General features: G+C 57.6%; 1 protein-coding gene across 5 annotated transcripts; it reads right to left on the bottom strand.

Annotated features, from left to right (window-relative positions):
- Positions 1 to 881: 881 nt before the first annotated feature.
- On the bottom strand, positions 882 to 25,601 carry KCNJ4 (potassium inwardly rectifying channel subfamily J member 4). Of its 5 annotated transcripts, none has more exons than XM_043882480.1 (3): positions 24,931 to 25,601; positions 5,010 to 5,121; positions 882 to 3,003 (listed from the first exon to the last, which is right to left on the bottom strand). In XM_043882480.1, exon 3 carries the CDS (start codon positions 2,962 to 2,964, stop codon positions 1,630 to 1,632), a length of 1,335 nt encoding a protein of 444 aa, XP_043738415.1. In that variant the 5' UTR covers positions 2,965 to 3,003; positions 5,010 to 5,121; positions 24,931 to 25,601; the 3' UTR covers positions 882 to 1,629. The 5 variants fall into 5 exon arrangements, with proteins under 5 accessions (XP_043738415.1, XP_043738416.1, XP_043738417.1 ...); XM_043882481.1 differs by lacking the exon at positions 24,931 to 25,601 and adding an exon at positions 14,498 to 14,679; XM_043882482.1 differs by lacking the exon at positions 24,931 to 25,601 and adding an exon at positions 5,902 to 5,918.
- Between the last annotated feature and the right edge of the window lie 821 nt (positions 25,602 to 26,422).

The raw sequence follows: 26,422 nt of genomic DNA, 5'->3' as shown, positions 1-26,422 counted from the left end.
CATATACAATACACACATACATACCACACATATATAATATACACATACATACCAGACACACATACATACACAGCATACACACATACATACCACACATATACAATACACAGATACATACCACACAGATACATACACACCATACATACATACCACACATATACAATACACACATACATACCACACATATATAATATACACATACATACCAGACACACATACATACACAGCATACACACACACACATACACACCATACACACATACAATAGACAGATACATACCACACACATACATACACACCATACATACATACATACCACACATATACAATACACACATACATACCACACATATATAATATACACATACATACCAGACACACATACATACACACCATACACACATACACAATACACAAATACACACAACACACACATACATAGACCCCATATACACATACATAACACATACCACACTTACACACACATATGACACATATGCATACACATATGCACACACCCATATGCACATACATAGCACACATATATACAATACACACATACATACACACCATACACACATACATATCACACATACACAATACACAAACACATACAACACACACATACATAGACCCCATATACACATACATACCACACTTACATATGCTTCATACACACAGACATACGACACATACATACACACACATTCCATACACACATACACACCACACTTACATACACACATACATATGATACATACATACACACACCCCATATGCACATACATACCACACACAGACACACATCATGTTGGTCTCTCTCTGTCCCTCTTTTTCTCTGTCTCTTCTTCCCAACCCTCCATCTTCAACCAGCCCACCCCTAACGGACCATATACTTTATTAAAAATATATAGTTACAATCTCCATTGTCAATCTGGGCTGGGCTGATGGGCCCAGAGGGACCGCAGGGAGGGACGGCCCTTATCCTGCTCCTTGGGGTCCCACTTCTGCACCCAAACCCAACACTATCCAAGGGCCAAGACAGCTGGCTCCAAGGGCCTCGAGGGACCAGCCGGCTGGGTGGGGAGGGGGCGGGGTGCCCGGAGAGGGCCTGCACCGCCTGGTCCTGCGGGTACACATGGCAGAAGGTGGATTCAGTGCCTCCATCTTTCCATTTATAGATATTTACAAAAGAAAGTCATGAGCAACAGACCACAGTCATGCAGAAGAAACGCACCCCCCTCCCACCCTCCCAAACTAGCCACTGGCCCACCCCAGAACCCCGAGATGCCCACCCCCCCAGCAGTCCAGGCACCTTCCCCAAGGTTCTGAGAGTAAAGGGGGAATGTCCTTGAAGGGTTGGTGGGGAAAGGGGGGGGTTCTGAGGTTCCTGAGCCCGCCAGTGGGTAGGTGCTGGGGAATCGGGCCGACCGGACCAAGGGTGTCCTGGCCCTGTCCCAGGCCTGGGTTCTGGAGTCAGTAGGAAGGGCTCTCCCAGTCTTTGAAGCCCCCACGTCCCTCCAGAAGGTCCGGAGCCAGGGTGAGTTCTGTCCTGAGTGTGGAGGGGGTGTCCTGGCAGCCCACCCCCCAGCGAGGCTCCTGTGGGAAGTGAGAGGGCGGGCTCAGAGGTCAGATGGCGGACTCCCTGCGGTAGGAGATGTTGTCCAGTGGGAGGGTGGCTTGCATGCGCTCCAGATCCAGGTGGCTGCCAAACTCCAGCATCCGGATGATGCCCGCCTCCTCCTTGGAGCCCGCCTCCAGGCCCAGGCCCGCGGCCACGGCGGCAGCGGCCGCAGCCTCCTCCTCCATCTCCTCTTCCTCCTGGCTCATGAGGGCCAGCTCGTTCTCGTAGCAGAAGGCACTGGGCGGGGGCGGCGGGGCGGGCAGCACGGTGATCTTGCTCTCCTGCAGCTCCCGGGCGGAGCAGCAGGGTGTACCGGCCACCTCGTAGGTCTTGTGGAAGCGCGAGTAGTCCACCTTGTAGTGGCTCTTCTCCTCAAAGACCACGGGCTCGAAGCGGTGGCCCCACAGGATCTCGCTGGCCAGGTAGGAGCTGCGGGCCTGGGTGGTCATGGCCGTGGCCTCCACCATACCCTCCAGGATGACCACGATCTCGAAGTCCTCCGACTCCAGCTCCTCCTTGCCCATGCCGTAGAGCGGGCTGTCCTCGTCGATCTCGTGGACAATGATGATGGGCGAGACCAGGAAGATGCGGTCCAGGCCGATGTCGTAGCCCACGTTGAGGTCCCGCTGATCCAGCGGCAGGTACTCACCCTCCTGGGTCATGTAGGGCTTGATGAGCTGGGCCCGCACGTGAGCCTCCACGATGTGGCTCTTGCGTAGGTTGCCCACGCGCCACATGAGGCAGAGCTTGCCGTCGCGCACCGAGATGACGGCATGGTGACTGAACAGCAACGTCTGCGCCCGCTTCTTGGGCCGGGCCATCTTGGCCATGATGGTGCCAATCATGAAGGAGTCGATGACGCAGCCCACGATGGATTGGACCACCACGGCAATGACCGCCAGCGGGCACTCCTCCGTCACGCACCGGAACCCGTAGCCGATGGTCGTCTGCGTCTCCACCGAGAAGAGGAAGGCGCCCAGGAAGCCGTTCACGTGCATGATGCAGGGCTTGGGGGCCACCGGTGCCGCCCCACCGCCTCCCGCCGGGGCCCCCGCCGCGGCCCCTGCCGGGCCGGCCTCCAGGTCACCATGGAAGAAGGCGATGCACCAGAAGAGGAGGCCGAAAAAAAGCCAGGAGACGAGGAAGGCCGCAGAGAAGATCATGAGCATGTAGCGCCAGCGTGTGTCCACGCAGGTGGTGAAGATGTCCGCCATGTAGCGCTGCGACTTGTTGCTCAGGTTGGCGAAGTAGACATTGCATTGGCCGTTCTTCTTGACGAAGCGGTTGCGGCGCTTCCGCCGGGGCACGTGGGCCTGCCCGTTTCGGCTGTGCCCGTGCATGTCCTGAAGCCGGCGTGGTCACCTGGGAAGACGCAGGGCCTGCAGGGGAGAAGCCAGACACATGAGGTGCCAGGGAGCGAGTGGGTACTGTGGGGGATGCGCTCCAAGTGCCCCCAGGGACCCAGGTTCCAGGGTAGCAAGGAACCTGCCCAAAGATGCCCAGGAGGGGAAAAGCCTGGACTAGGACCCAAGGCTTCCTCCACCCCTCGGGCAGAATGTGAAGATGGTTCTGACAACAGCAAGGAAGTGCCTCTGTGGCCAGCCCGGCTCCAGGGTTCGGGCCTGCCAGACCAGGAGCTGAGGCCACTGGGATTCAGGTCTGAGTCCCAGCCCCTCATGCTGCACCCTCTGCCCATCATCCCCCCACCAGAACCTCCTTTGATTGCTCTTCCCTTCCCTTCCAGAAGCTTCCTGATGCTCATCTCAGCACCGCTCCCCACCGATCATCCCACTGGCCCTGAACAGAAGCTGTTGTGAATGCTCTGGGCCCTGCTCCCCTCCGTGTGTTCAGCCTCTGCCCTTTGGGTCTCTCGAGGGCTGGACACTCCCTTGCGCTGTCCAGTTCAGCAGCCACCGGCCACCTGTGCCTCTTACTTTCAGTTAAAATTAAATAAAACATCAGCTTCAGTTCCCCAGTTGCACTAGCCACATTTCAAGGGCTCAGTAGCCACATGTGGCTAATGGCTCCCATGCCGGACAGAGCAGGTTCAGGACAGTCCCCTCATGGCAGAAGGCTCTGTTGGGCAGCACTGGGATCCACAGCCCCACCTCAGTTCCTGTCCTGTCCCCAGACTTGTCGGGAGCTGCGGTGGATGAAGACTCCAAAGTGGCAGTCAAGATGGAGGGGAGGGGAGCTCTGAGTTTTGACTCCCGGGTCAGCATCCCTATTTCCTAGCACAGGTGAGGGAATGGGGGCTTAGAGAGGGAAAGTGATTTATCCAAGGCCACACAGCGGGTGAGTGGGTCCAAATCCAGGAGTGTCTAACTCTTAGCCCCCAGGTGCTGTCAGTATCACTGAGTTCACTGTGTGGAGACCTGGGGCGGGGTGGGGGGAGGCGGGAGGCAGACATACTACTACTATCTAGCTATGTATGTAAGTGCAGACAACTCATTTCTCCTCTCTGAGCCTCAGTTTCCTCATCTGTAAAATGGGGATGAAACCCCTACCTCACAGGAACCCAAGGAGACCATAGGTGCTCAGTGAAAGCCAGTGCCTCCTGGCTTCCTTCCCACTTCCCAGGGAGCAGGAGGAATCTCGTGAGAGGTAGGATTTGCCTGTCAGCGTCCCCAGCTGTTTCAGTGGAGGCGGCCTTTCACCCTGCCGGGTGGCGGGTGTACCAGCTGGGCCCACAGAGGGCAGACCCCCCTATCACCCCTGCCTTCCATGGGGTCCCCAAGAGAGAGAGATGGTGCTGTCCAGGGCCCCAGCTGGCTGGCAGGGCTGGGGCTGGGCCCAGGCCCGGGTTCCTAGTAACGTTTTGGCCCAGAATTATATAAGGCTGGAAGTTTCTATTTTCTGTTCTATTCTTCTTCCTGATCTAATTGTGCATCTGTGGCAATGTTTATACACTTCCCCGGTTCAGGACAACTCGGTTGCCGCAGCAACCGGTGCGCGCCAACGCTGTAATTTAGAGATCAACGGCTTCAGCGCCTGCCTCTTCCCAGGAGAAACTCCCTCTCTCAGCCCAGGGAGAGCGAGCCCTGCCCCCCCTCCTCCCCCACAGTCACCCCACCCTGACTCTGGGTTCATCTCCCTTCCCCCCCTTAAAATGAGCTCCCTGGATCCCCCTAGTCCTGGAAGTCCCAGATCCACCATGTAACTTGGGCAAGTTACTTGATGGCTCTGAACCTCAGTTTCTTCATCTGTAAAATGGGACCAGTGAGACCCACGGGTCTGAAGATAACAGGTAATGAATGGGGACAATGCCAGCCCTTAAGAGGTCCTGATCTTAGTTGGGAGTCAGGCCCTCTCTGATACCTCCCCTAGCCTCCCAATGGCCAGGACTCTGGGTGGTAGCTCTAAAGGGATTGGGGGCCAGATGTACCTTCTTGGCTATAAATGGCTTTCAGGGAGGTCTTCCTTCACTAAATACGTCCCTTTTCGCTTTGTCTCATCATCGCCAATGCCTCCGTGAGCACCACAAAAAGAACCAGCGCCTGAAGGAAGGGTTTCAAGATGAATGATTTCGAGTCCCTCATTTTGGGGTTTCCCTGGTGGCTCAGTGGTACAGAATCCACCTGCCAGTGCAGGAAACTTAGGTTTGATCCTTGGTCCAGGAAGATCCCACATGCCTCGGAGCAACTAAGCCCGTGCACCTCAACTACTGAGCCTGTGCTCTCGAGCCCAGAAACCACAGCTACTGAGCCCTCACGCCACAACTACTGGAGCCCGTGCACCCTGGAGCCCGGGCTCCGCAACAAGAGAAGCCTCTGCAATGAGAAGCTGAGCACTGCAACTCAAAGTCACCCCTGCTCATCACAACTAGAGAAAAGCTGGGCAGTGAGCAGCAATGAAGACCCAGCACAGCAACCCCCCCCCCCCAAAGAAAAGACCCTCATTTTACATCTGAGGCCAAGGAAGCTCAGAGCTGGGATGAACTTGCTAAGGGTCCCAGAGCAGCTGGGCCAGCCCTGGATGATCACCTCACTCCCACTCCTGGAAGGTCAAGGTGCTCCTGGAAAGAGGAGCTTCCTCCCTGGAGGGTGTTGGGGTAGGATATGGGGCGTGGGAAGAGAGGGCCCAGTCCAGCCAGGCAGGCCCTGGACCTAACGCCCGTGGCTTTGCAGGATAGAGATAGAGGGGACAGAGTGCAGTGACCTGGGCCTTTGGTGGCTGAGGATGGTGAGGCCCAGAGAGAGTGAGAGCCCTGCCCAAGGCCACACAGGGGCCCGCGGAGCTGCGGGCCTTGTCTGCTGCCCAAAGGGACTGGCCCTGACCTTGGGGTTTCCTCTGGTGCTGCAGGAGAGGGTTCTCCACGGCGCTCCCCGCACCAGCACTGCCTGCTGTTTCCCATCCCTGAGTGGAAGTGACAGGAGTCTCAGCCAAGCCCCAGGAAGAGGCTCCGCACGTCCCTGCCCCCATGCTCCCCACCCTCTACACTCAACCATCCACTTCAACGCTGCCCCCGGCCCCGCCCAGCCATCAGCCCCGCCCTCCAATAAGCCCCGCCCTCCCATCGGCCCCGCCCCCCCATCAGCCTGGTCCCTCAGCCCCAGCCCCACACGGTAGCCCGGTGGGGGGACTCAGCTCATCTCCAGGCCCCAGGCCTCCTCTCGGTTACAGCACCCCATTTCCCGAGCCCCTGCCCTGGGCCAGGCCCTGGGCCACCCCCGCCGGGTGCATCAACTCGGGATCAGAAACTTCCACTCCTGGGCGGCTGGGAAAGCAGTCACCGAGCGCAGGTGCTGCCCCCTGGCCCGTCACCCTCCACTTCCGCGCGTGCCCCTGAAGACCCTGGGCTGGTGAAAGGCCCAGCCCCTCGTCTGCAGTGACTCGTCCAGATACACCACTGCGCCGTCACCGCAGCCCCTTCAGGAGCGGAGTGGGTGGGTGGGGGGCTCGGCTGCCCGCACCAGGATGACCGCAAAGTGAGGAGTCCCGGGCTCGCCGAGTGCTCCTGGGTCACTGCGGCCAGGAGACGGCAAGCTTTTCTATCCCTCGCTTGTCACACGGGTCTTCCTGGCGAAGGCACAAGGGCCTGAGGGAAAAAGTATGAAAGAGAAAGGGCCACAGATCATGGGATAGAGGCGACGGGCATCGACAGTTGGGTAGCAGCCCCCTCTGAATATAGATGCTTTATCAAAAGAGAGCGAGCAAGAGTGCCCTGTGTTCAGGTGCCTGCACCATGGCCACAGTTAAGTGTACTTTTCTGGAAGGCAGGGAGCTGGTCTCACCCCGCTTGCACCAAAAGTGCCGCGTTCGCGTGGAGAACAGGGTTTCCACTGTGGGGCCCTGAGGGCTGGCCCCCTGGCTGCCTCCCTGGGTGACCTGGGACAAGCCCATCCCCTCCCCGCTGGGCGCTTCCTGCTGTCCCTGTCCTTTATTCTAAGAGTGCAGCCTGCAACATCTTTCATGGTGAATGTTCTTGATTTGGGGGAAATGATGGGGATGGGAGATGCCGGTTGCTTTTTTAAAAATGTAATGTCCTTTCTTGGTCAAGTGAAGCATCGACAATGCTGTGCAAGTTACTTTTTTTTTGGTTTTTAATTTCGCTGTGCTGTGAACATCTGGATCCTAGACAACTAGGGAAACTGAGGCCGAGAACAGGGCTGCAGCATGCGAGTCGGCAGCTGGCGGACACCTGAGCCTCTGGGAGGAAGTGAAGGTGACTAGCTGGGCTGTTGGCTTGCTCTCCTGCCCCTTCCTAGGGAGTTAAGGAGGGCTGGACCCTGCCTGCCAGGGGGTCCGGAGAGGCAGGAGAACCACCTGTGTCCTTTTAGGCTTTCCTTATGATTTTATGACACTGAATACTCCCTCCTTGCCCACAACTCCTTTTGCAAAAAAAAAAAAGAAGCTGATAAAGTGGCAGCAGCTCCTGAAGGCTCCAGCAGCCCGGGCGAGCTGTGGGGTGGGTCTCCCCACAAGCACCCTGTACCTTGTGGGAGTCACAGTGGTGTCTGCAGGCGCATCACGCAGGCCCTCTGGCTCCAGACAGCAGCAGCAGTGGGTCCTGAGACCCAGAGAGGGCAGGCGCACTCGGCCCCGAGATGCAGGAGGGAGGTGGGGGGCAGAAGCCCGGATATAGGGAGCCCTTAGCCCAATGGCAGGCCCTCGGGCTTCCCTTTGGTGTCAGTGGGGCAACAGGGAGGTGAAGGCATTGGCCTGTGGTCACACAGCTCAGTGTGGGCCCTGCTCAACCTGCCATCCTTCTCGGTGGCCGCCCTCAGAGAAGGAACACTCTGGAAGTGCCAACTCTATGCCAGGAGCTGCCTGGTCTCTCTCGCTGAAGCATCACTGCAACTCTTTGTTAATTTAACAAGTATTTATTAAGCACCTACCACAGCAACAAGCAGGGTTATTATTTCTCTTCCCAGCTGAAGAATCACAGGCTGGGGGTGGGGTGGGGGTGGGGGAGCAGAGATGGGGGTCACACAGCAGACGAGGCAAAAGCAGGGTTCTGACTCAGGCCTGCTGGCTGCAGGCCCCGGCTCACCCTGGTTCCCAGCCTTCCCTTCACCTCTCACGATGCCCTATGCAACCCAGACCCCCTCTCCCCAGCCCTCCAGGCTCAGCCCGAGCCCCCCTGTTCTCTGAAGTCTTCCGAGGCTGCACTGCCAGCTGCCAGCCCTGCTTCCTCGCAGCCCCTTGCCCGTCACTCAACTCCTCTTCAACTGTATGGAAACATGGGCTGGTTAAAGCCTCACATTTGGGGCTTTAACCAGCACGTTAGGCTCTTGGGCTCAGTTCTGTCAACCTTCTAGCATGTCCTCTGTGGACCTCACTTTCCTCATCTGCAAAATGGACATGATGCTAACAATGCCTACCTCACCTATATAATAGAAAAACAGGCTGAGAGGTCAACAGGGCATTGCAGGTAAAACGCAAAGAATGAGATGAGATGAAAATGATGATAATGAAGATGAAGAGGATGAGATAAGAACACTGGCCTGGAAGTCCAGAAACCCAGATTCAAGACCTGGCTCCACCACTAACTGTTCCAGCCAGGGGCTCCTTCTCACCATCTCTAAGATGGGGGACCTTAATAGCTCTCTGGCAGGGGAGTGGGGAAGAAGGAAGTAGAATGAAAGAAGGGCCCAGCACAGCGTCTGTAATTAGGCAGGCGATCGGGTGGGTGCTTCTAAGTCTAAGCAGCCTCCCCCTGACATGAGTCCCTCTTGGGCCTGGAGGGGAGACTGACTTCTCCAGAGGGTGAACCCACGGGGCAAGGTGGGTGGTGCAGGGCCGGGGTGGGAGGTATGATTTCCCTGGGGAGGTGGGAGGAATTAACACCACTGTCCCATTTCCCGGCCGTCTGAGGAGGACAGGGCCTCCCTCTACCCCAGCTCTGACTGAGGCCTCTCAGGCCTGGACTATCTGGTTGGGGGACGGGGGGATTGTTCTTTCATCATATACACCCGGGGGTTTGGAGGAGGAAAAGGACTTAATGCAGGCAGCTGAGCTCAGCACCTCCAAAAGTAAGAGGCAGCTGAGGATGGATCTAGCCACAAGGGTGTTCCGTCCTGCCCACGGCCCTCTGCAGGCCCCTGTCCTGCTCTTCAGGCCCCCAAGAGGTTGAACTACCTTCTCTTGACGAGTCTCGAGATCCCACACTGTCCCCTTCCCAGGGCAGTGACTCTGATTCTGGAGTCTCTGTGCCATTTTCCGACTGTGTGACCTTGGGCAAGTTACTTAACCTCTCTGGTCCCTGCAAGCCACATCCTTAGGTGGGAAGAATAGTATGCCTCACTGAGGAGTAAATGGGATCATGCACAGGTGCCCAGCACAGAGTAAGAGGTTGATAAGTGATACAAACAGTCCTTTCCTGAAACTCCTTCCCTGGATTTCAGATGTCCTGCCCTGAAGCCCACCCTGCACCATCACGTGGCCCCATCCAACTTTTCTTCCACCAGCAGGAGGGAGCAGGTGAGTAAGAGCAGTGGCCTCAGACTCTCACAGAGCCGGGCAGGAAGCAGGCTCAGTCCTGTCTGGCACCAGCAGGCTCCTTGACCTCTAAGCTTCAGTGTCTTCATTTGCAAAGGAACATAGTAACGCCTACCTTGCAGGGTGGTGTCGTACCTTGCAGGGTGGTGTCCTGAGGGCCAGAAGTAGATTGTCAACTGTCCTAAACGTGCAGGCCACACTGTGGGGACTCAAGAAACGCTCGTCCTCCCCCACACCTTCTTTGGTACCCCGAAATCCCACTGCACGCGCAGTCCCTCCCCCACTGGGCACGGTGTGACGGAGCAAAATGCACACAGCAGTTAGTATGCACTTGCTCTGGGCGGGCTCTGTTCTGAGTGCTTTACGCTGATCAATTCCTGCCGTCCTCACCGTGACCTCAGAGGAAGTTTCCATTTTCAGCCCTACTTTATTTTTTTAATTTTTTTTTTTTTGTTTTGGCCACACCTTGTGGCTTGTGGGCTCATAGTTCCCCAACTAGGAATCAAATCTGTGTCCCCTGCAGTGAAAGTGTGAGTCTTAACCACTGGGCCGCCAGGAAATTCCCAATCCCTGCTTTAGAAGAAAGAAAACCAAGGCACAGAAAGTTCCGCAAGTTGCCGAGGGTCACACAGCCCACAAGTAGTAGAGCCAGGATTTGGACCCAAGCACTTGATGCCAGCGCACATTCGTTAGACAGTCTGCTCTCCTGGCCTTGGAGGAATGCTGTCACATCAAAAGTCTCTTCCACTTAGTAAGCATTTGTCACGTCTGCCCTTCTACATGCCGAGTTCTATCCAGTTCAATCTTATCGGGAAAGGAGAAACTGAGTCAGAGGGCAAGCTGGAGCCAAGATCTGGGTCCCTGACTTCAGGCCTGGCCAGGTCTGAGCAGTGTGGGGTGAACTGGCTCCTTCCTCCAGCTCCGCACCCCACCTCTCCCTCCAACCATTCAGCCAACCGGTGAGCAGATTTTGAAAGTGAATTCCCCAGAAAGTCGAGATGGGCCTTCCAGTCATGGCCAAGTGGCAGGAGGACCCAAGGGCCCGGCTCTAACCTTCAGGGATGCCTTCTGCTGAACTGCCGAGGCCTGGCCCCTGCCTTGACTGATGGCAGGTCCTTACCCCAAAGGAACCCCTTCTATTGGCCAGACAGTCCCACTAAAGAGGCCCCCTCAAACACTTTGTCCTCTTCCTTATAGGAATTTGAAGGCGGATCCCCAAAGGCTTCTCTTTCCCAGAACCTCAGCTCCCTCACTAGTGGGGGAGCCACAGTCTTGCTGTGGCTTCTAGGGACCCTCACTGCCGCGTGCTCATCCCTCAAGGGCGCTCACTCAGCTCCTACTGCACACTTGCCTTGGGTCGGGCACCGGTGTGGACTCACCCAGCTTCTACGTAACACATAACAAGCATTTGCCTAGGCAGCAGCCATGGACTGTAGCGAGCTGCTTGAAGGAAAAGTATGGGGTGATGTGAGAGAGAAGACAACGGGCCCTGGTTTGATGAGGGTCCCCTGAAAGTCTCATTGAGAAAATGGCGTTTAAAATTGAGACCTGAGCAGTAGCTGGGAGCCAAGACAATCTGGAGAGTTGTGTGTCTGTGTGAAAAGTGAGTGTAGAACATTCCAGAAAGAGAATCTACAGCAAGACCAGAGAGCAGGAATGAAGTGAGCCAGAGGGAGGAGAGTTGCCCCAGAGGAGGCCCCGGGGAGGGGGGCGCAGGGTTGTGGACTTCGCCCTCATGGTTATGGGAAGCGGCATGTGGTCAGGTTCTGCCTGGTTTGATCCTTTAAATTTCCACATGACATCTTTAAGATAACTAGGAATAAGCAGTCATTATAATAGACCCTTGTGTATCCAGCACTGGGCTTCAGAAATAAAACATCCTCAATATGGCCCCAGTGGTATCCCTGCCCTTGTCTGGCCTCAGAGGCCACCGCTGCCTGAGCGTGCCTGCTTACTGGGGGATGAGATGTGCCAGGATGCTGTGTGGGGCACAGTAGAAGCTAGAGGTTGGCAAGAGGGCTACTGCTGCTGCCCAGGTGGGCGATGATGGGCGGTTTGGAGCTGCCAGGGTGGTGGCAGTGTTGCTCAAGAGAAGTAAAGAGACTGGGGACACATTCTGGACAGAGAGCCCCCAGGCTGTGGGGGTGGGCTAGGTGGAGGGTAGGGAAGAGGGGTGTCAGGAATAGGTGATGGTGAGATGCTGAAAGAGGACCAGGTCTAAGGAACAACAGTTCCCAGTGTGCAGTGGCCTTGGAATGGCCACATGGGGAAGTCCAGGAGACTCATCTGATGGGCACCCCTGGGGGAGGTTGTAAGGTGTGAGAGTGGATGAGATCTCCCGGGCAGGAATGCTGGATGAGAAGAGAGAGGGGCCTGAGACCCAGCGCCGAGCATCTCCTACACGTCCATGAAAACCTGGCTCAGCAGATGGCGGCCAAGCAGCAGGGGGAGGGGATTGTGAGGACAGTGGGACCCCTGAAGCTGGGAGAAGGGGGGAGGTGAGCAGAGTTGACCAGTTGACCAGATCAGCCCAGCCCACCAAAGCCAGTGGCCCTATCTGACTTCCCCGTTGGGACACATTCTCTCTCCCCAACCAAAAATGGGTGAAGACTCCTCATGGGTAGAGGAGAAGGCAAGGTGCTGGGCAGAGCTGGGGGAGGAGGGGAAGGCAGGGGGCAGGAGCAGAGGTGACTTTAGGACAGCCCACAACTGCCCTCCCCACCCCAGCTCCCCAGTCAGGGGTGGCAGTGGAGATCCTGGCCAGCCCCTCCCCGCATTGTCCCCATGACCAGCCCCTTTCCCATTGTCCCATCCTTGGCTGCTTAACAAACACATCTCCAGGAGCTGGGGCTGGGCAGGTAGGTCTCAGACTTGGGGGAGTCGGGGCTGAGGCCCCTGGCTCACACAGGATTCCCTGGATTCTCCACGGGGCTCACAGGCCAAACCTGAGAAGAGGTGTGGGTAGCAGGGGTGGGTAAGGGGGTCAGAGTTAGTGCCAGGGGTAATTCGCAGTGGCCACCCCGGGTGGCTTCAGAGAGCCACGGGTCTGCCTGTGACACGTGTGTGGGCTCCTGGGACCGGGGCCTGCAGACAGTCACGCACTCGAGGAGCCAGGGGCCGGGTGTGCCCGACCCAGACTGGAAGCAGCCCAAACAGGATGGTGCGCCACGGAGCCAGGAAAAAAGGAGGGGGAGGCCGGTCAGGAGCCGTGTGGGTCTCCAAGATGTGTTTTTAAGTGAAAAGAAAAGGCAGCCGTGGGGAACACTGAGTATAGTATCTACCGTTTGTACAAAAAAGGAGAGGGAAGAAATTTATAGATACACATATTTGCTCATCTGGGCTTGTCTGTGGATGGAGACCCAGGAAACTGGTGACATGGGATGCCTCCGGGGAGGGGAAGCAGCTGGCTGGGGAAGGGGTGGGAGGAAGAACTCTCACTGTATTCCCATTTGTGTCTTTTTAATTTTAGAACCATTTGAATATATCACCTACAACAACAACAACAACAAAAGACACATAGAAAACTTTCAAATTAGTGTGTACATATGTGTATTTTCTGACAAGGGTCATAGCATTCATAAGGTCCTCAAAAGGGACTGTGATCCCGGAAGGGAAGCAAACAAACAATTCACTTAGGTGCTGACTAGCCGTGGAAAAATGTCTTAACCTCTCTGAACTGCTTCCATAAAAAGGGGAGGGATAACACCCACTTCACGCGCATGTGCAAAGATGAAACGTGACCTTGGGGGAGGGGGGTTCAGGATGGGGAACACATGTAAATCTATGGCTGATTCATGTCAATGTATGGCAAAAACCACTACAATACTGTAAAGTAATTAGCCTCCAACTAATAAAAATAAATGGAAAAAAAAAAAAGAAAAGTGACCTTGGAGGGTAAAGGGTTATCAACTGTGCATAGACGCTTCTTGAAGGGGATGACTTGTCATCCAGCTCTCTCCACAGCCCCTCCAAGGCTCCTGTGAGCCCACGATCCTCCCAGCGGTTCTCACAGAGCCCTCTGGCTCGCCCCTGCCTCCCTCCTCGAGTCCTCCAGGTCTGAGGGCCTCTCTCCGGGTCACCTCTCTCCCAGCCTCTCTGTTCAGAACCCACTCAGTGTCCAGGCTCAGCCTCCACTTAAGATACCACCTGGCCCCGATCGCCCTCCCAAGACAAGCAGATTCAGCTCCCACTCCAGGGTCGGCTGGGCATCTAAGAGGCATCGTGAACCCAACCCAGCCAAGATGGGAGGATCACCCCTCCCCTGCCTTCCCTATCTCAGTCTGTGACCCCCCGGGGGCAGCTCAGGCATCACACCTTCAACCGTCCCCAAACCCAAGCATCAGGATAACAGCACAATAACCAACATTTAGTGTTTATGCTCCCTGGAGAAGGAAACCATGGATAGAGGAGCCCGGTGGACTGCAGTCTCTGGGGTCACAAAGAGTTGGACACAACTGAGTGATTAAAACAAGTGTTTACTCTAGGCCAAGCTCCGGAGGCTCCTTTGACCCTCATGATATCGCAGAGTTGGGTGCTGTTATTTTCATTCCCCACTGCTCCCACCGGGAGTTCAGGAGCTTCCCCCAGCGGGTGAACCGAGGGACTGAGACCTGGACTCAGGCCCCACGCTGAGTCCATCCAGCCTGCAGCGCCCTCCCTGCTGCCAGCCACACCCCCGCCGGCAACTCCAAGGGGTCCTCGCTGAGCCTCCTGCCTCCATCCCCCATGCAGTCCAGTCTCCGCAAGAGCTGAGGACCCACATCACTCCTCAGCGTGGAGCTCTGCTTCCCACCGAGCCCTCCTGCCCTCTGACCTCCCCTCTCCACTCCCGCCCTGACCCCCCGGCCATGCGGGCCTTCCTCCTTGCCCCTCTGGGTCTGTCCAGTGGCCGCCCCTTCTGGATAAGATCCTCTGAGACTCCCCGGATCGTACCTTCCTACCATGCCAGTCTTGACTCAAAGGCTGCCTCCTCCGAGAGGCCCCCCAGGTGCTCTCTGTCTGCGTCCTGATCTTCCACACCGCGTTTGACTGATCCAAACCTATTTCACCCACAATCTCTGCAAGTGCCGGGACCTCCACCCTCGGCTTCCCCCCGAACCCCAGTGCCTGGCACACAGGGACACTTTATAAACATCCAACGACTGCCAAAACCAAGATAATTTCAGCTCGTCATAATTCCCGTAAAGGACCTAAGGAGGGTGATATGACAGAACGTGACCAGGAGGAGCTATTTTTGTCACCAGAGTCAGGGAGAACCTCTCAGTGGAGGTGGCCTCTGAGCGGGCACCAGAAGGAGACCTTCTGTGGTGCTGGAGCGGGCAGGACTTCTGGGGCCTTGGGCCTGTACCTCACACTCATGGAACACTGGTTTCTTCGCAGGTGTCCCCAAGCGTCCTCCCAGTGAGGTGCCCAAGGTCCTAGGCCCAGAAGAGAAGCTCTAAGAACAGGAGGGGGCAGTGGTGGTGTGGGCCACAGGCAGAGCCAGCAGGAGAAAGCGGCAGACAGGCCTCGAAAGGGCCAGAGACAGCGGTAGGAACAGTCCTGCTCATCCATGGCCATGAGGGACTGTCGTTATCAGAATGCCTACTATGTGCAGGCAAAGAGCTACAAGCTCACGCGTCACCTTTGACCATCTGAGCTGGCTCCTGAGGCCAGACTCTCAGACTCCATTTAGTCATTCCTTCATGACCCTAAAAACATGCTGAGCTGGAATGGCAACTGCCCTCCTGCCTGATGCTAAAGCTGAAGCTCCAGTACTTTGGCCACCTGATATAAGAGCCAACTCATTGGAAAAGACCTTGATGCTGGGAAAGATTGAAGGCAGGAGAAGGGGACAACAGAGGATGAGACAGTTGGATGGCATCACTGACTCAATGGACCTGAGTTTGAGCAAGCTCTGGGAGATGGTGAAGGACGGGGAAACCTGGCATGCTACAGTCCATGGGGTCACAAAGAGTCGGACACGACTTAGTGACTCAACAACAACTCCTGCCTGGTGTGTGTCCAACACAGTTCAGTGCCTTCCCTTGGAGAGCACTCTAAATTACTGTGGAGTGGATAAACATTTATTGAGCACCTACTGTGTGCAGAGAGAAAAAAATGAATACGAGAGCACTCTCCTTTGCTTAGTTCTCTGTAGAAGTATCTGCAGACAGGAGGAAAGGGTCCTCACGGCCAGAGGGCTTAGAGAGAAGGTCCTCAGAAAGACATGGAGCAAAAGACATTCCCCAAAGGGGAAGCACGGCTGGGCGGGGCAGCAAGTGGGACCTAGGCCCCAGCGTGGAGTGGTTGACCAGGAGGCTCAGGGGCCTGGAGCTAAGTGGAATACTGGGCAAAGTTAGTGAGGTCTGAGGAGAGAAAAGCAACAATTCTTGGCACTTACATTCCCAGAAACCAAACATCCCAGAAAAAAAGAATCTGGACACTCAAGCCTCCCTCAGTGGTGCCTCCAAAATGTCTTCATGGAGGAGAAGCTTTCCAACTTTCTGATCAAGACCCAGAGTAAAAGCAAACATACTGTACATTGGTACTTGTTATACAATACCGTTCACATACTTTAAAAGCTGAAATAGGAGCCTCACTCTTTTCGCTCAGTCGGTGAAGAGTCTGACTGCAATACAGGAGACCTGGGTTCGATCTCCGGGTAGGGATGATCCCCTGGAGAAGGAAATGGCAACCCACTCTGGTATTCTTGCCTGGAGAATCCCATGGACAGAGGAGCCTGGAGGGCTACAGTCTATGGGGTCGCAAGACTCAGACAAGACTGAGTGACTAAGCGCACGCACAGGAGCATCACAAAGTAATATTTGCCTTCACTACATATAAGTGCTTGAAATTTTTTTGTTTCATTATAAAGAAAAAAACATAAGTAGTGGACCCACAAACTCAATTTCATAACCACTAACGGGTCAGGACCGGGACGCAGGTTGAAAAGCACAGACCTTCGTGGTGCTTAGGAGCTGTGAATGGTTTGAGATGGGATCTAGGGCTTATTTTGAAGCTGTGAGTGACTATTCTTGGATCGTGGGCTTTTGTGGGGGCGGGGCACAAATGTGGGGTGAGTTGTTGGAGGCCAAGGGGGAATATTTAGACCAGACTGTCAGATCCTCAGGGTCATAGGACCACCACGCTGTGGCCCAGACAGGAGGGACTCCAGGTTCTGGGTTAGAACCCACTGCTGACCCCTACAACAGATGCCAGAGCAGTTGCTTGCCCACCTCCCATGATAGGGATCTCAGCCCCTTCTCAGCAGCTCCGTCGAGTGTGGGGAGTGAGGCCGTGCCAACCTATTAAGGCAGCTGATGACTGGAAGTCCTTCCCAGGGCTGACTGTCTGTTCTCGCTGTCCCCTGGCCTGTTATCTCGGGGATTCGGGCCAGCTTGAGCACGAGGCCATGGCCTGCTCTCTGCCCCACTTGGGTCCCTCTCCTCCCTGTGACCCGGCTCCTGCTCCGTGTCTATGGGGTGGCCCTGGGGCCCAGCCAGAGAGAGACTCTTTCCAAGGTCAGCTGGCCTCAGGATCTGCAGCTGCACAGCCCGGCCCTGGTGCTCAGCCAGCCCTGCACCCCCGCCCAGCAGGTCTGGAGGGCTCAGCGGAGAGGTCAGGTGCCGACACTCAACACAGCCAGAGCAGCAGAGCCTGAAGGTGATGGCCGAGGACCTGGAAGTCTGCCAAGAGTGGCCGCTGAGTGGTCGGGACACACAGAAGCCCGTGTCTGCAATAGGCCAGGTTATACTCCCAGGCTCACGAGATCTCCCCAGCGACCCGCAGGCACAGGGGCACTAGCCCACCCAGCAGGTCAGGGGATGGAGGCTTGGAGGGGTGGAAAGGCTGCTTAAGGCCACACAGCTGCTCAGGGGTGCAGTTGGACTCAAACCCAGATTTTCTGTCCCTCACTCACAGGGACCACAGAGGCCAAAGGAACACAGCCTTGGGGGGAGCAGGGGAGAGTTGGTCTGCCTCCGGGAGGGGAACAGGCTGGAGTCCTCGGGCCCGAGTCAGAGCTAAGGCCACAGGGCCAGACAGGTAGCAATTAGCTGAACCTTCCAGACACAAGTGGGCTGCCCCAGGAGGTGGGGAGCTCCCCCTGAAAAGGGTGCGGGGGGGGGGCCTCTGATGCCCATGGGTGAGTGACTGCAGCAGTGCCTGCCCCCCTCCACGTTGCCCACAGCAGGCCCCTCTAGGTCTGGGCCTGCCACCTTCCTTGGGTGGCCTCATGGAGTTCCCAAATTTCTGACCCCGATCCCATCTGTGTCCCAGGCTGAGTGGTACCTTAGCTCTTCCAGGCTGGGGAGGGAGGGCTAAACTTCTGAGGGCTGCAGTGGAGAAGGGAGGCTCCTACAGGAATGTGGAGGGGGGAGGTGGTTGGAGAGGAGTTTCGGGTGGGGTGGGGAAAAGACTTCACTGGGGCGTCCTAGACGCCAGACGGTAAAGCTTGGTGCCGATTCTGCCTCTGAGACAAGGTTGGGTGAAGGCCCCTCGGGAGGCCTCAATCTCCCCATCAGTAAAATGGGGTCATCCCCTCATGGTGGACATAGCCCTTCCTCCTTGGCCTCGCGAAGGTCCTCTCCCACCCTAGGAGCCCAGATGGGGCTGGGATGGGCTCTGAGAACAGATGGGGGAGCAAAAGGAAAAAGCCAGGCTCTTCCCTCCCCCGAACCCCATCACCATAAGTTGTCCCTTTACACAGAGGAGCAAAGAGAGGTTCCCAGGGGACGTTGACCTGGTGAATGTCACTGGGAACAAGTAAGTGATCCAATCCCAGGCCTACCTGACTTGGGCAAACTTCTTCACTCAGCTGCACCCACTGTGACAAGGGGGGCTACTGCCCTTGCCCCTCTCTCCCAGCTAGGGGTTTTCCCAGGAGATCAGCTCATCCCCCGAGTAGATACAGGGAGCATGTCACAAGACAGGGGGTGTCGGCAGCCCTGGGGGGGATAGGCAAAGGAATCAGAAGGAGTCCTGGGCTCGGTCCAGCCCCAACTCTGTCACCCAAGCTGTGTGACCTTGGGCAAATCACTGTGGTCTCTGGGCTCCCAGCAGAGTGCTAGAGAAAAAGCAGACACAGGAGCAGACCAAGGCTGCAGGGTGAAGGTGGGGAGAGTGGCCTCCATTGTCCAGGGGCTGTTTCTGCCCAGTTGCACCCATACTCCACCGCATCTTGCCCCTGCCCTTCTGAAGTCCCTCCGACCCCACACCAGGCCCACCCAAGCAGGCCTCCACCCAAGATGCTGGGTGATGGGTCACCATGGCAACGCCGACTCCCCACATAGCTCCAGCTGGGGTCTGGACCACCGAGGCCCACCTTTCTTGGTAGCCCTGTTCCTTGACCTGCCAGTGCCCCTCATGGGTGCCTCCCCCTGCTCATGGGCCAGATGTTCCAGCATCTGGAGTAGGGCTGGTCAACGACTGGCCAGGTAGCCACAGGCGCAGGGTGGGGAGGGGATGGGCGCAAGGAGGGGAAGGAGAGCCCTGCCAAATGGAGGGGTGAAGGATGCCTAGAACTGGGGCTGGCTGCATTCCCAGCAGGACAAGTGACACATGGCTCTTTCTACCTGTCGGACCTGGAACAGACTCTTCCTTCTAACTGAGCCTCAGTTTTCTCATCTGGGAAGTGGGAGTGATAGCCTTCGCGGGGTGCTGCAGAGGATTAAGTGAGATCATGAACATAAAGTCCAGTGTAGAGCCTGGCACATCGGACCGTGTCCCACTCCTGCAACTAGACCTCTGGGAAAACCTCTGTCGCCCCAGCCGCCATCCATCAGAGCCATTCACATGTATGAGTGTGTGAGTGAACGGATGTGAGTGTGTGCAAGTGTGTGAGAGAAAGTGTGTGTGATAGTGGGCCAGAGAGCACAGGAGTTAGAGGGGGTGTGTGTTTGTTGGGAGGAGGTGAGACGGGAGAGGCATGGCCCCTGGAGGCCGCACACCAGCACTGCTCCCACCCATTTGCCTGGCCTGTGAGTCCTGAACAGAAGCGGTGGTCTTGGAGCCTGGCAAACCCCTTCCGTTTCAAACCGAGTCTGGTCACTTTCCATTTGTGTCCAGTCGGCCCCTCCCCCTCGCCGAACCTTAGTTTCCCCCTCTGTGAATAGACAGAATTATCGACGCCCAAGTCAGGTTTAACATGGGAACCAGACGGCGGGCTTTGGGAATGGCGGGGGGGGGGGGGGGGGGGGGGGGGGGGGGGGGCGGCGGGGCGGCGAGACCCAGAGCTAGCTGGAGCGTGAGCTCTCCCGCCCCCTGGCTGCACCCCACCCACCACCCCGGCAGTCCCTTGTGCGCGCGCCTGCAGGAGCGCGCGCACGCGCGCGCGCGCGCGTGTGACTCAAGGTCTATTCATAGCTGAGCTCCACCAGCTGCAGCGTCACAAGCAGAGGGGCCTCAGCCCATATTATTATTTCAATTACCATCTGAATTAAAAGTTTGAGCAGCGATCAGCCCACGTAGCGAGGAGAAGAGGGAGCAGGAGAAAAATAAAGATGAAAAAGAGAAGAAGGGCTGTGCTCCGAGATCCCCCCCACACCCTAAGGAGGACTGAGTCGCTGAGGAGGCTTAAAGGTTATGCCAACCCCCAGGATTCCTGCCTGCCCCTCGCCCCGGGCCCAGGGTCCTCGTGGAAATGGGAGGAGCACTTTGAGAGGACAGCCCAACCGCAGCTACGCTGTGGGCACAGATCACTCAGTCCAGATTCTTGACCACACGGATGGGCATACCAAGCTCAGAGAGGGTGAGGAACTGATCTAAGGTCACACAGGGAGCCACACCCGCGGCTCCTGGCTCCAAGACACTCTCTCTTACCAGACAGATCCCACCCACGGTTTCTCCAGACCTCGCTTGTTGTATGACAGTGACACCTGTGGGCGGCCCTAGGGCAGGACCAGGGAGGACAGAGGTGGACCTGACGTCCCCATTGGTTTCTCTTCCTGCACCCTTCTCCCTGTTCCCAAGGCTGGCTCCCCTAGCCCAGGACCACGCACGCAGCTCTCTGCCAAACCACCCGCAGTCTGCACCCCCAGCCCCAGACCTTACTCCACCATCAGCCCAAAGACCCCTCCTTGCCACCAGTGCAGGGGACGGGGCCCTGGCCCAAATCTAACCGTCCAGTCACCTTTGGGCAGGCCATTTGTTGTCTCTGAGCCTCCGTCTTCCCCTTTGTAAAATGAGTTTTCCTCCTAGGTGCATGTCTATTTCTATGTCTTCAGAACGGAGCTCTGAGAGGATCTCTGAGGGGGTGTCATGTTGTGGGGGCGACACGCCATCTCTTGCCAAGCCCCAGCCCAGGGGAGGGACATTTTCCACTCTTCCTCAAGGAAGTCCCAGGGACAGCCCCAGAGAATCGGACTGGCCAGCACTCAAATCCAGGCTCCTCCACTTCCCTGCTGTGTGACCTTGGACAAATCACAGAGACTCTCTGAGCCGTGGCTCCCCCATCTGTAATACGGGGACCTCGGTTCAACATTGTGGGGTTGCTCGGAGGGTTAAATGAGAAGCCTTTTTACAAAGGCTCCTAGCCTGATGTCTGGTGCGACGCTGTTTCTTTCTGAAAGCCGGTAAGTGACAGGGCTGCCTCCCACTCCCTCCTGGGGACAGCAGAGACCCTGGAGATCTTGGAGATGAGGATGTTATCAACCTCATCCAAAAAGCAAGAGTCACCAGCTCAGGCCCCTGGCAGGTACTCATTTGGTTCTGTCTGAATAACTCCTGGAATGAAGAGCTCGTTACTTCACAAAACATCCACAGAAGCACCTCCAGCTCTGGGAATCTTCTAGAAGGGGCCAGCATCTTCCATCTTAACCCCCAATCCAGCTTGTCTCTGGCAGGGACTGCCTGAAACTGGCTTGAAAATGAGTCTGAAAGACAGCTCTTCAAATAGACTAAGCAAGGGATGAAATTAATGGTCAGGGGAGGTGGGGGTGCGGCAACCAAGAAGCAAACAGGGAGATGGGAGGGTCTCTCAGAGCCCCTCAGAGCTCCTGGGTCCTGTCGGGCTGGGCTCAGCCTTCCACAGGAGGCGTGTGTGTGCCTGTCTGTCTCTCTGCTTGCAGCTGGGGCTGGGAGCCAGGAGCTCTGGGTTCAGGCTCCAGCTCTGCTTCTTCCAACTCCAAACCATCACTGTGACCTTGGCGGGGGGTCTACTTCCCTCTCTGGGCTTAAGCTTCCACTTTTGCAAAATAAATAAATAAATAAATAAGACCATCAGATCCGCGAGGTAAGTGCCAACCCTTCTGTCTGAATTGAAACCCGGTTTTGTCAGTGGCTGCTCAGCTTGCACCCCACCTCCAGGCCGGCGTGCCAGAAGCCACCGGGTCTCTGAGTGTCTGCTTTCAAGCCAGAGACCCTGTCTCTTCCCCCATACTCCTCTTTCGTGTCTAGTACCTTTTCCACATCTAGTGCTTTTGAGGGCTCTATCAGCCAGCCCTATTTTACAGGTGAGGAGATGGAGGCCTAGGGAAGTGAAATCACTTGCTCAAGGTCACAGAGAGCCAAAGTTCAGAACTCCTACTCTGTGACCAAGAAAGCAGCAGGACTCAAGGGCATCTGTCTTCAGGAGAGTCACCAAGATGTCAAATGGCCAACTGTTCTCTATCCAGATGTAGGCTCTGCCTGGGGTGGGGGTGTCAGGGGGCTGCCCAAGGTCACACAGGCCAGGCAATGACAGATTGGGGTCCAGAACCCAGGGTCCCTGCCTCCCGGGCCTCACCCTGCCAGGGGGACAGCGACATGGTCTTGACCTCCTGCACTGTCCTGGGATCGCCACGATTAGACCCTCATCCGGTCTCGAGGCCTGGCTTGGCGGCTTCCAGAAGCCCTCAACACCTGAGACTGAGGGGGAAGAGTGAGCAGGAAGACAGGAAAGAAAGTTGAGGGTTGGCCGCTTGCCCCCCAGCCCTCTGTCCCTCCCTCTCCTTCTCTCCTCGTGCAGGGGGAGCGGCGCTGATGTAATGCACTCAGCTTTGGTCCCGGTGCCAATCTCAGAAGAGAGACGACAGATTGCGTGAGCCAAATTTGGCATCCTAGGGGGAGAGGCATGAAAAGTGGAGATGTGGAGGAGAGGAGCGAGGAGCCTGGGAGGTGCGGGAGAAGGCCCCCTGCCCAGCAGACCCCCAAATGCCTCCCTCCTTCGACTCTGGCCCCCAACTCCTCCCTAGCTCAACCTGGGCTCGGAGCCTCCCCTCCTCACTCTGAGAGGCCAGCCGAGCTGCTCCCCGGACCCTCCAGGCCCAGTGCTGCCGGTTCTGCCCCCCCACCCCCCCCACAACACACCGCTCCAGCTCCGTTTCCCACCGCCGCTAGTCTCCTGGTTACCATGTTGCTGGTTGTCATGTCGCTTACATGTCCTCGTGACTCAGTGGTCCCGGCAGAGGGGCCCCCTCCTCCTCACACCCCCCACAGCACACGCCCCCGCCTCCCCCAGATCCACATTAAGAACCAGCCTGCCCTGTAAGCCTACACGGTTCCTCCTCCCCTTCCCTCTTAGATCCTAAGCTGAGAAATTTTTTCACAGCATCTCCTGAAGCGACTTCATTCTCAGCTCTGCAAATGTTTGTTAAGAACCTACTATGCTCTGGGCTTGTGTCCGCTGCTTCCCAAGACCTGACATAGTCTATAAATCACTCAGCAACCCAGTGAAGGCAGTACCATCAGTACCACGCTCCAGTTGGAGAAACTGAGGCTCAGAGAGGTCAAGCAAGAGGCCCAAGGTCACCCAGCAGAAATTCAAGGCCAGCTCTGTCTATTCCAAGTTATCCCCAAAACTTTTTATGGGAGAGAAGTTTCTCATTCAAGGGTAACCCAAAGATTCCTGAGGACTAGCTCCCAAGCCCCAAGTCCCTCCTCTAATTCTGAACACTCCTCTTCTTGGTCAGCCCTATTTCAGGCCATATTCCCCTCTCCCCATTAGCGCTTCATCTTCCCAAAGGTAAAAGGAATCCTCACTCCCAACTGCTCAGTGCGTTCCCCAGCCTGTGAATAGCTCTCAGCTCACGTGAGCCAAGGCCCCCCCACCCCGACTTGGAGGTCAGTGGGACACGCAGTCATGTCCTCATTCCACAGATACGGAGGCTGAGGGTCAGGGAGGAGAGGGACTTGTCCACCGTGCTGGCTCCTCAGCTAGCTGAGCTGATTCCTAGGAGCCTGAGTGGAGGATATACAAGGCCCACTGCCTGGCATGGAAAACCCCAGAGAAAGCCCATCCTCTCGGTGGAGAACAGGGTAGAATGTTCTAGGTTCAGCCTTCTGATTTGGCTATGGGTCAGCTCAACAGCCAATAGCCTTGGCTCCTGCCATGTTGCACGCCCTCTTCTAAATTTTGTTCCCTTCATCCTTGTCCAAGCTAGGGCCACAGTTTGGCTCTCAGGCCCCCCAAATACTGTCAAGGGCTCCCCAAAGTCCCAAAGCCCTGGAGGTCACAAGAATGGATGTGGGGGAGAAGCAGAATAGACATATTACACACATACACACACACACACACACGTACACACACTCAGCGGTCCAGCTCCTCTCTGAACCTTGCATGGATGGCTCTTGGGCCTCCCTCTCTTAGTTCCCCAATACCTCAATCTGCTTCTTGACACCCTACTGCTCTTGAGGCCCTCACCTGCCAACTTAGCCAGGCTACCCTCCACCTGTCTCTCCCTCACCCCCAGCCCATCCCCATCGTAGAGCCTGGGGGCAGAAGTGTGATGGAGATGCTGGTGGGGGGAACGCTGGACACCGTTGCAGTTGCAGGGAAGTTTCCCTACTCCAGGGCTCATTCAGACCTCTTTCCTGGGGGTTCTCCGTCTGGTTAGGGAAAAGCAGTCTAGCCTCTCTCCACAGCCTGCCTCCCACACTGTGAAACGTGAACTGCCTTCTTCCCTGGATACCCGTCCACCCACCCTAGGGTCTTGGGATCCAAAGTAGGTGCTCGAAACACAAGTGGGATTTTGTTCTGTCAGGGCCCTTTGCCAACAGGCTGCAGTTGGGGAGATGGAAAGGAGAAGGACCCTTCCCCCCTCCCCCCTTGCCACAAGTCACCTGCCTCGAAACTCCTCCAACCCAGTGTGACAACTGGAGGTGGGTGGAAGCAGGGAAGGTCATGGCCGGGACAGGAGGTCAAGGCGCCTTTCCCTCACCTCTACCCCCGTTTTCTGGCAAAAACCCAGACCTCGATGCTTCCGACGACGACAGATAGAGGACAAAACTCACCAGATCCCAGGGAGTCGCCTGACCGCGCTGAACGCGCGCCTGGCAGCGGGAACCCGGGTTAGAGATCAGGTTCAGAGCGAGCGGGGCCGGAGCCGCCAGGTCCCGGGACACACAGACACGCACGAGGCCGGACAGACGGAAGGACAGCGCCAGCGGCAAGCGCGGGCCCGGCTTACCGCGGGGCGCAGGGTCCGACGAGTCTCCGGGAGGCGGCGAGCCGGCTCTACATCCCAGGCGCGATCCGGCGGGCGGCGTCCCGGGCGGGGAGAGGGGAGTCCCGGCGCCCCCTCCCCGCGAACTCGGCGGGCCGGCCCCGCCCCCCCTCCCCGGCTGTCTGTGGGTCTGGCCGTCGGTCCCCGGGTCTCCCGGTCTCCGGGCCGTCCCGCGCCGCTCCCCGCGGGCCGCCCAACTTTTCAGCGCTGCCCTGTGCCGCACCCTCGGCGCCGCCTCGGCTTCAGCATCGTCGGGCCCCAGGGCCGGGGCTCAGAGCGCGGGGGTCCGGGGACCCATGGCGCTGGCGCGCCCCCCCCGCCCCCGCCTCGGGCGCCTTCCCTTCGCCGCCCCCACCGTTCTCTCGATGTCCCCTCCGCGCAGTCCCCCGCCTTGCGCTCCGATCCCGGCCCCGCGGCGCTCGCCTCCGGCCCCTAGACCCCCGCGGCCGGCCGACCTGGGATCCGCCGCCACCTCCCCGCCGCGCGCTGGGCTGTTTCTCCAGATCTCTGCCGCCCCCTGGGTCTCTCTCCCCGCGGGTCCCGGTCTTCGTCTCCGTCGCCCTCCCAGTCTGCTCCCTGCCGTCCTCCACCCCTGCCCGGTCTCTCCCTCTCTCTCTGTCTCGCTCGGGGTCTCTGTCTGTCTCTCTCTCTCCCTCCCACTCTTGTTGCGGCCCCCGCGCTCTCGGACCCAGGCCCCCGTCGCCTGCGCCGCGTCCCCGGCCCGCCCGCCCGGGAGCCCGAGCTCCCGCCGCCCGCGGCGCGCCGAGAACTCCCAACTCGCGGCACCCGCTCCGCTTTGCGAGACTTTCGCCCCTCCTCACACGTGACCCGCGCCCCACTGCGGAGGCCGCGCCCCCCACCCTCCCAGCCCCGGAGCCCCGGGCGGCCCGCGGGGCCCGGCCCTGCCCCTTTCCCCTCCGCTTAACCGGGCATCACACTCCGGTCCCAAACGCCCGCCGGCCGGGGCCGAGCCCGGGCTGGGGGGCCGCGCGGTCCGCTCCTGCCCGAGATCCTGCCCGGGTTTTCCTCCTCGCTCCAGGAGCGCTCCTCCCGGAGCCCATTCCGAGTGTCCGCTCCCGGGTTTTCTCGCCCCCCTCACCCCCCCAGGGGCAGGTGGAGAGGGTTCCTCCTTGCAGCGAAGGGACTGTGGGTGGGAGAGGGTCGGTACCCGGCTCGGTGGCGCCGGGCCGCCCCCCTCTGCGGCCCCTTCCTCTCCTGAAGGACGGGCAGTTAAGGACCCTACACACCCCGCTCCTGTCGACGGAGGTGTGGCCCTGCTGAAACGACCCTCACAATCAGCTAGGTAGCACCGCCCCGTTTTACAGACGGGGAGACTGAGGATCAGAGAGGGTCACAAGTTTGCCCAAGGTCACCCAGAGGTGGACCAAACCCCAGGCTCTCTTTCTCTGCATCCCCATTACCCCAGAGTGTCTCTAAAAGGGAAGATCGCACCTTC

The sequence above is a fragment of the Cervus elaphus genome, chromosome 22 (assembly GCF_910594005.1).
Source record: "Cervus elaphus chromosome 22, mCerEla1.1, whole genome shotgun sequence".
Taxonomy (NCBI): domain Eukaryota; kingdom Metazoa; phylum Chordata; class Mammalia; order Artiodactyla; family Cervidae; genus Cervus; species Cervus elaphus.
Note: the sequence above shows the minus strand (reverse complement) of the source record. Positions and strands in the feature narration are given on the sequence as shown.

Bases quoted from the DNA above. Each gene is read 5' to 3' on its own strand.
- KCNJ4 (XM_043882480.1), bottom strand. From the start codon at position 2,964: ATGCACGGGCACAGCCGAAACGGGCAGGCCCACGTGCCCCGGCGGAAG.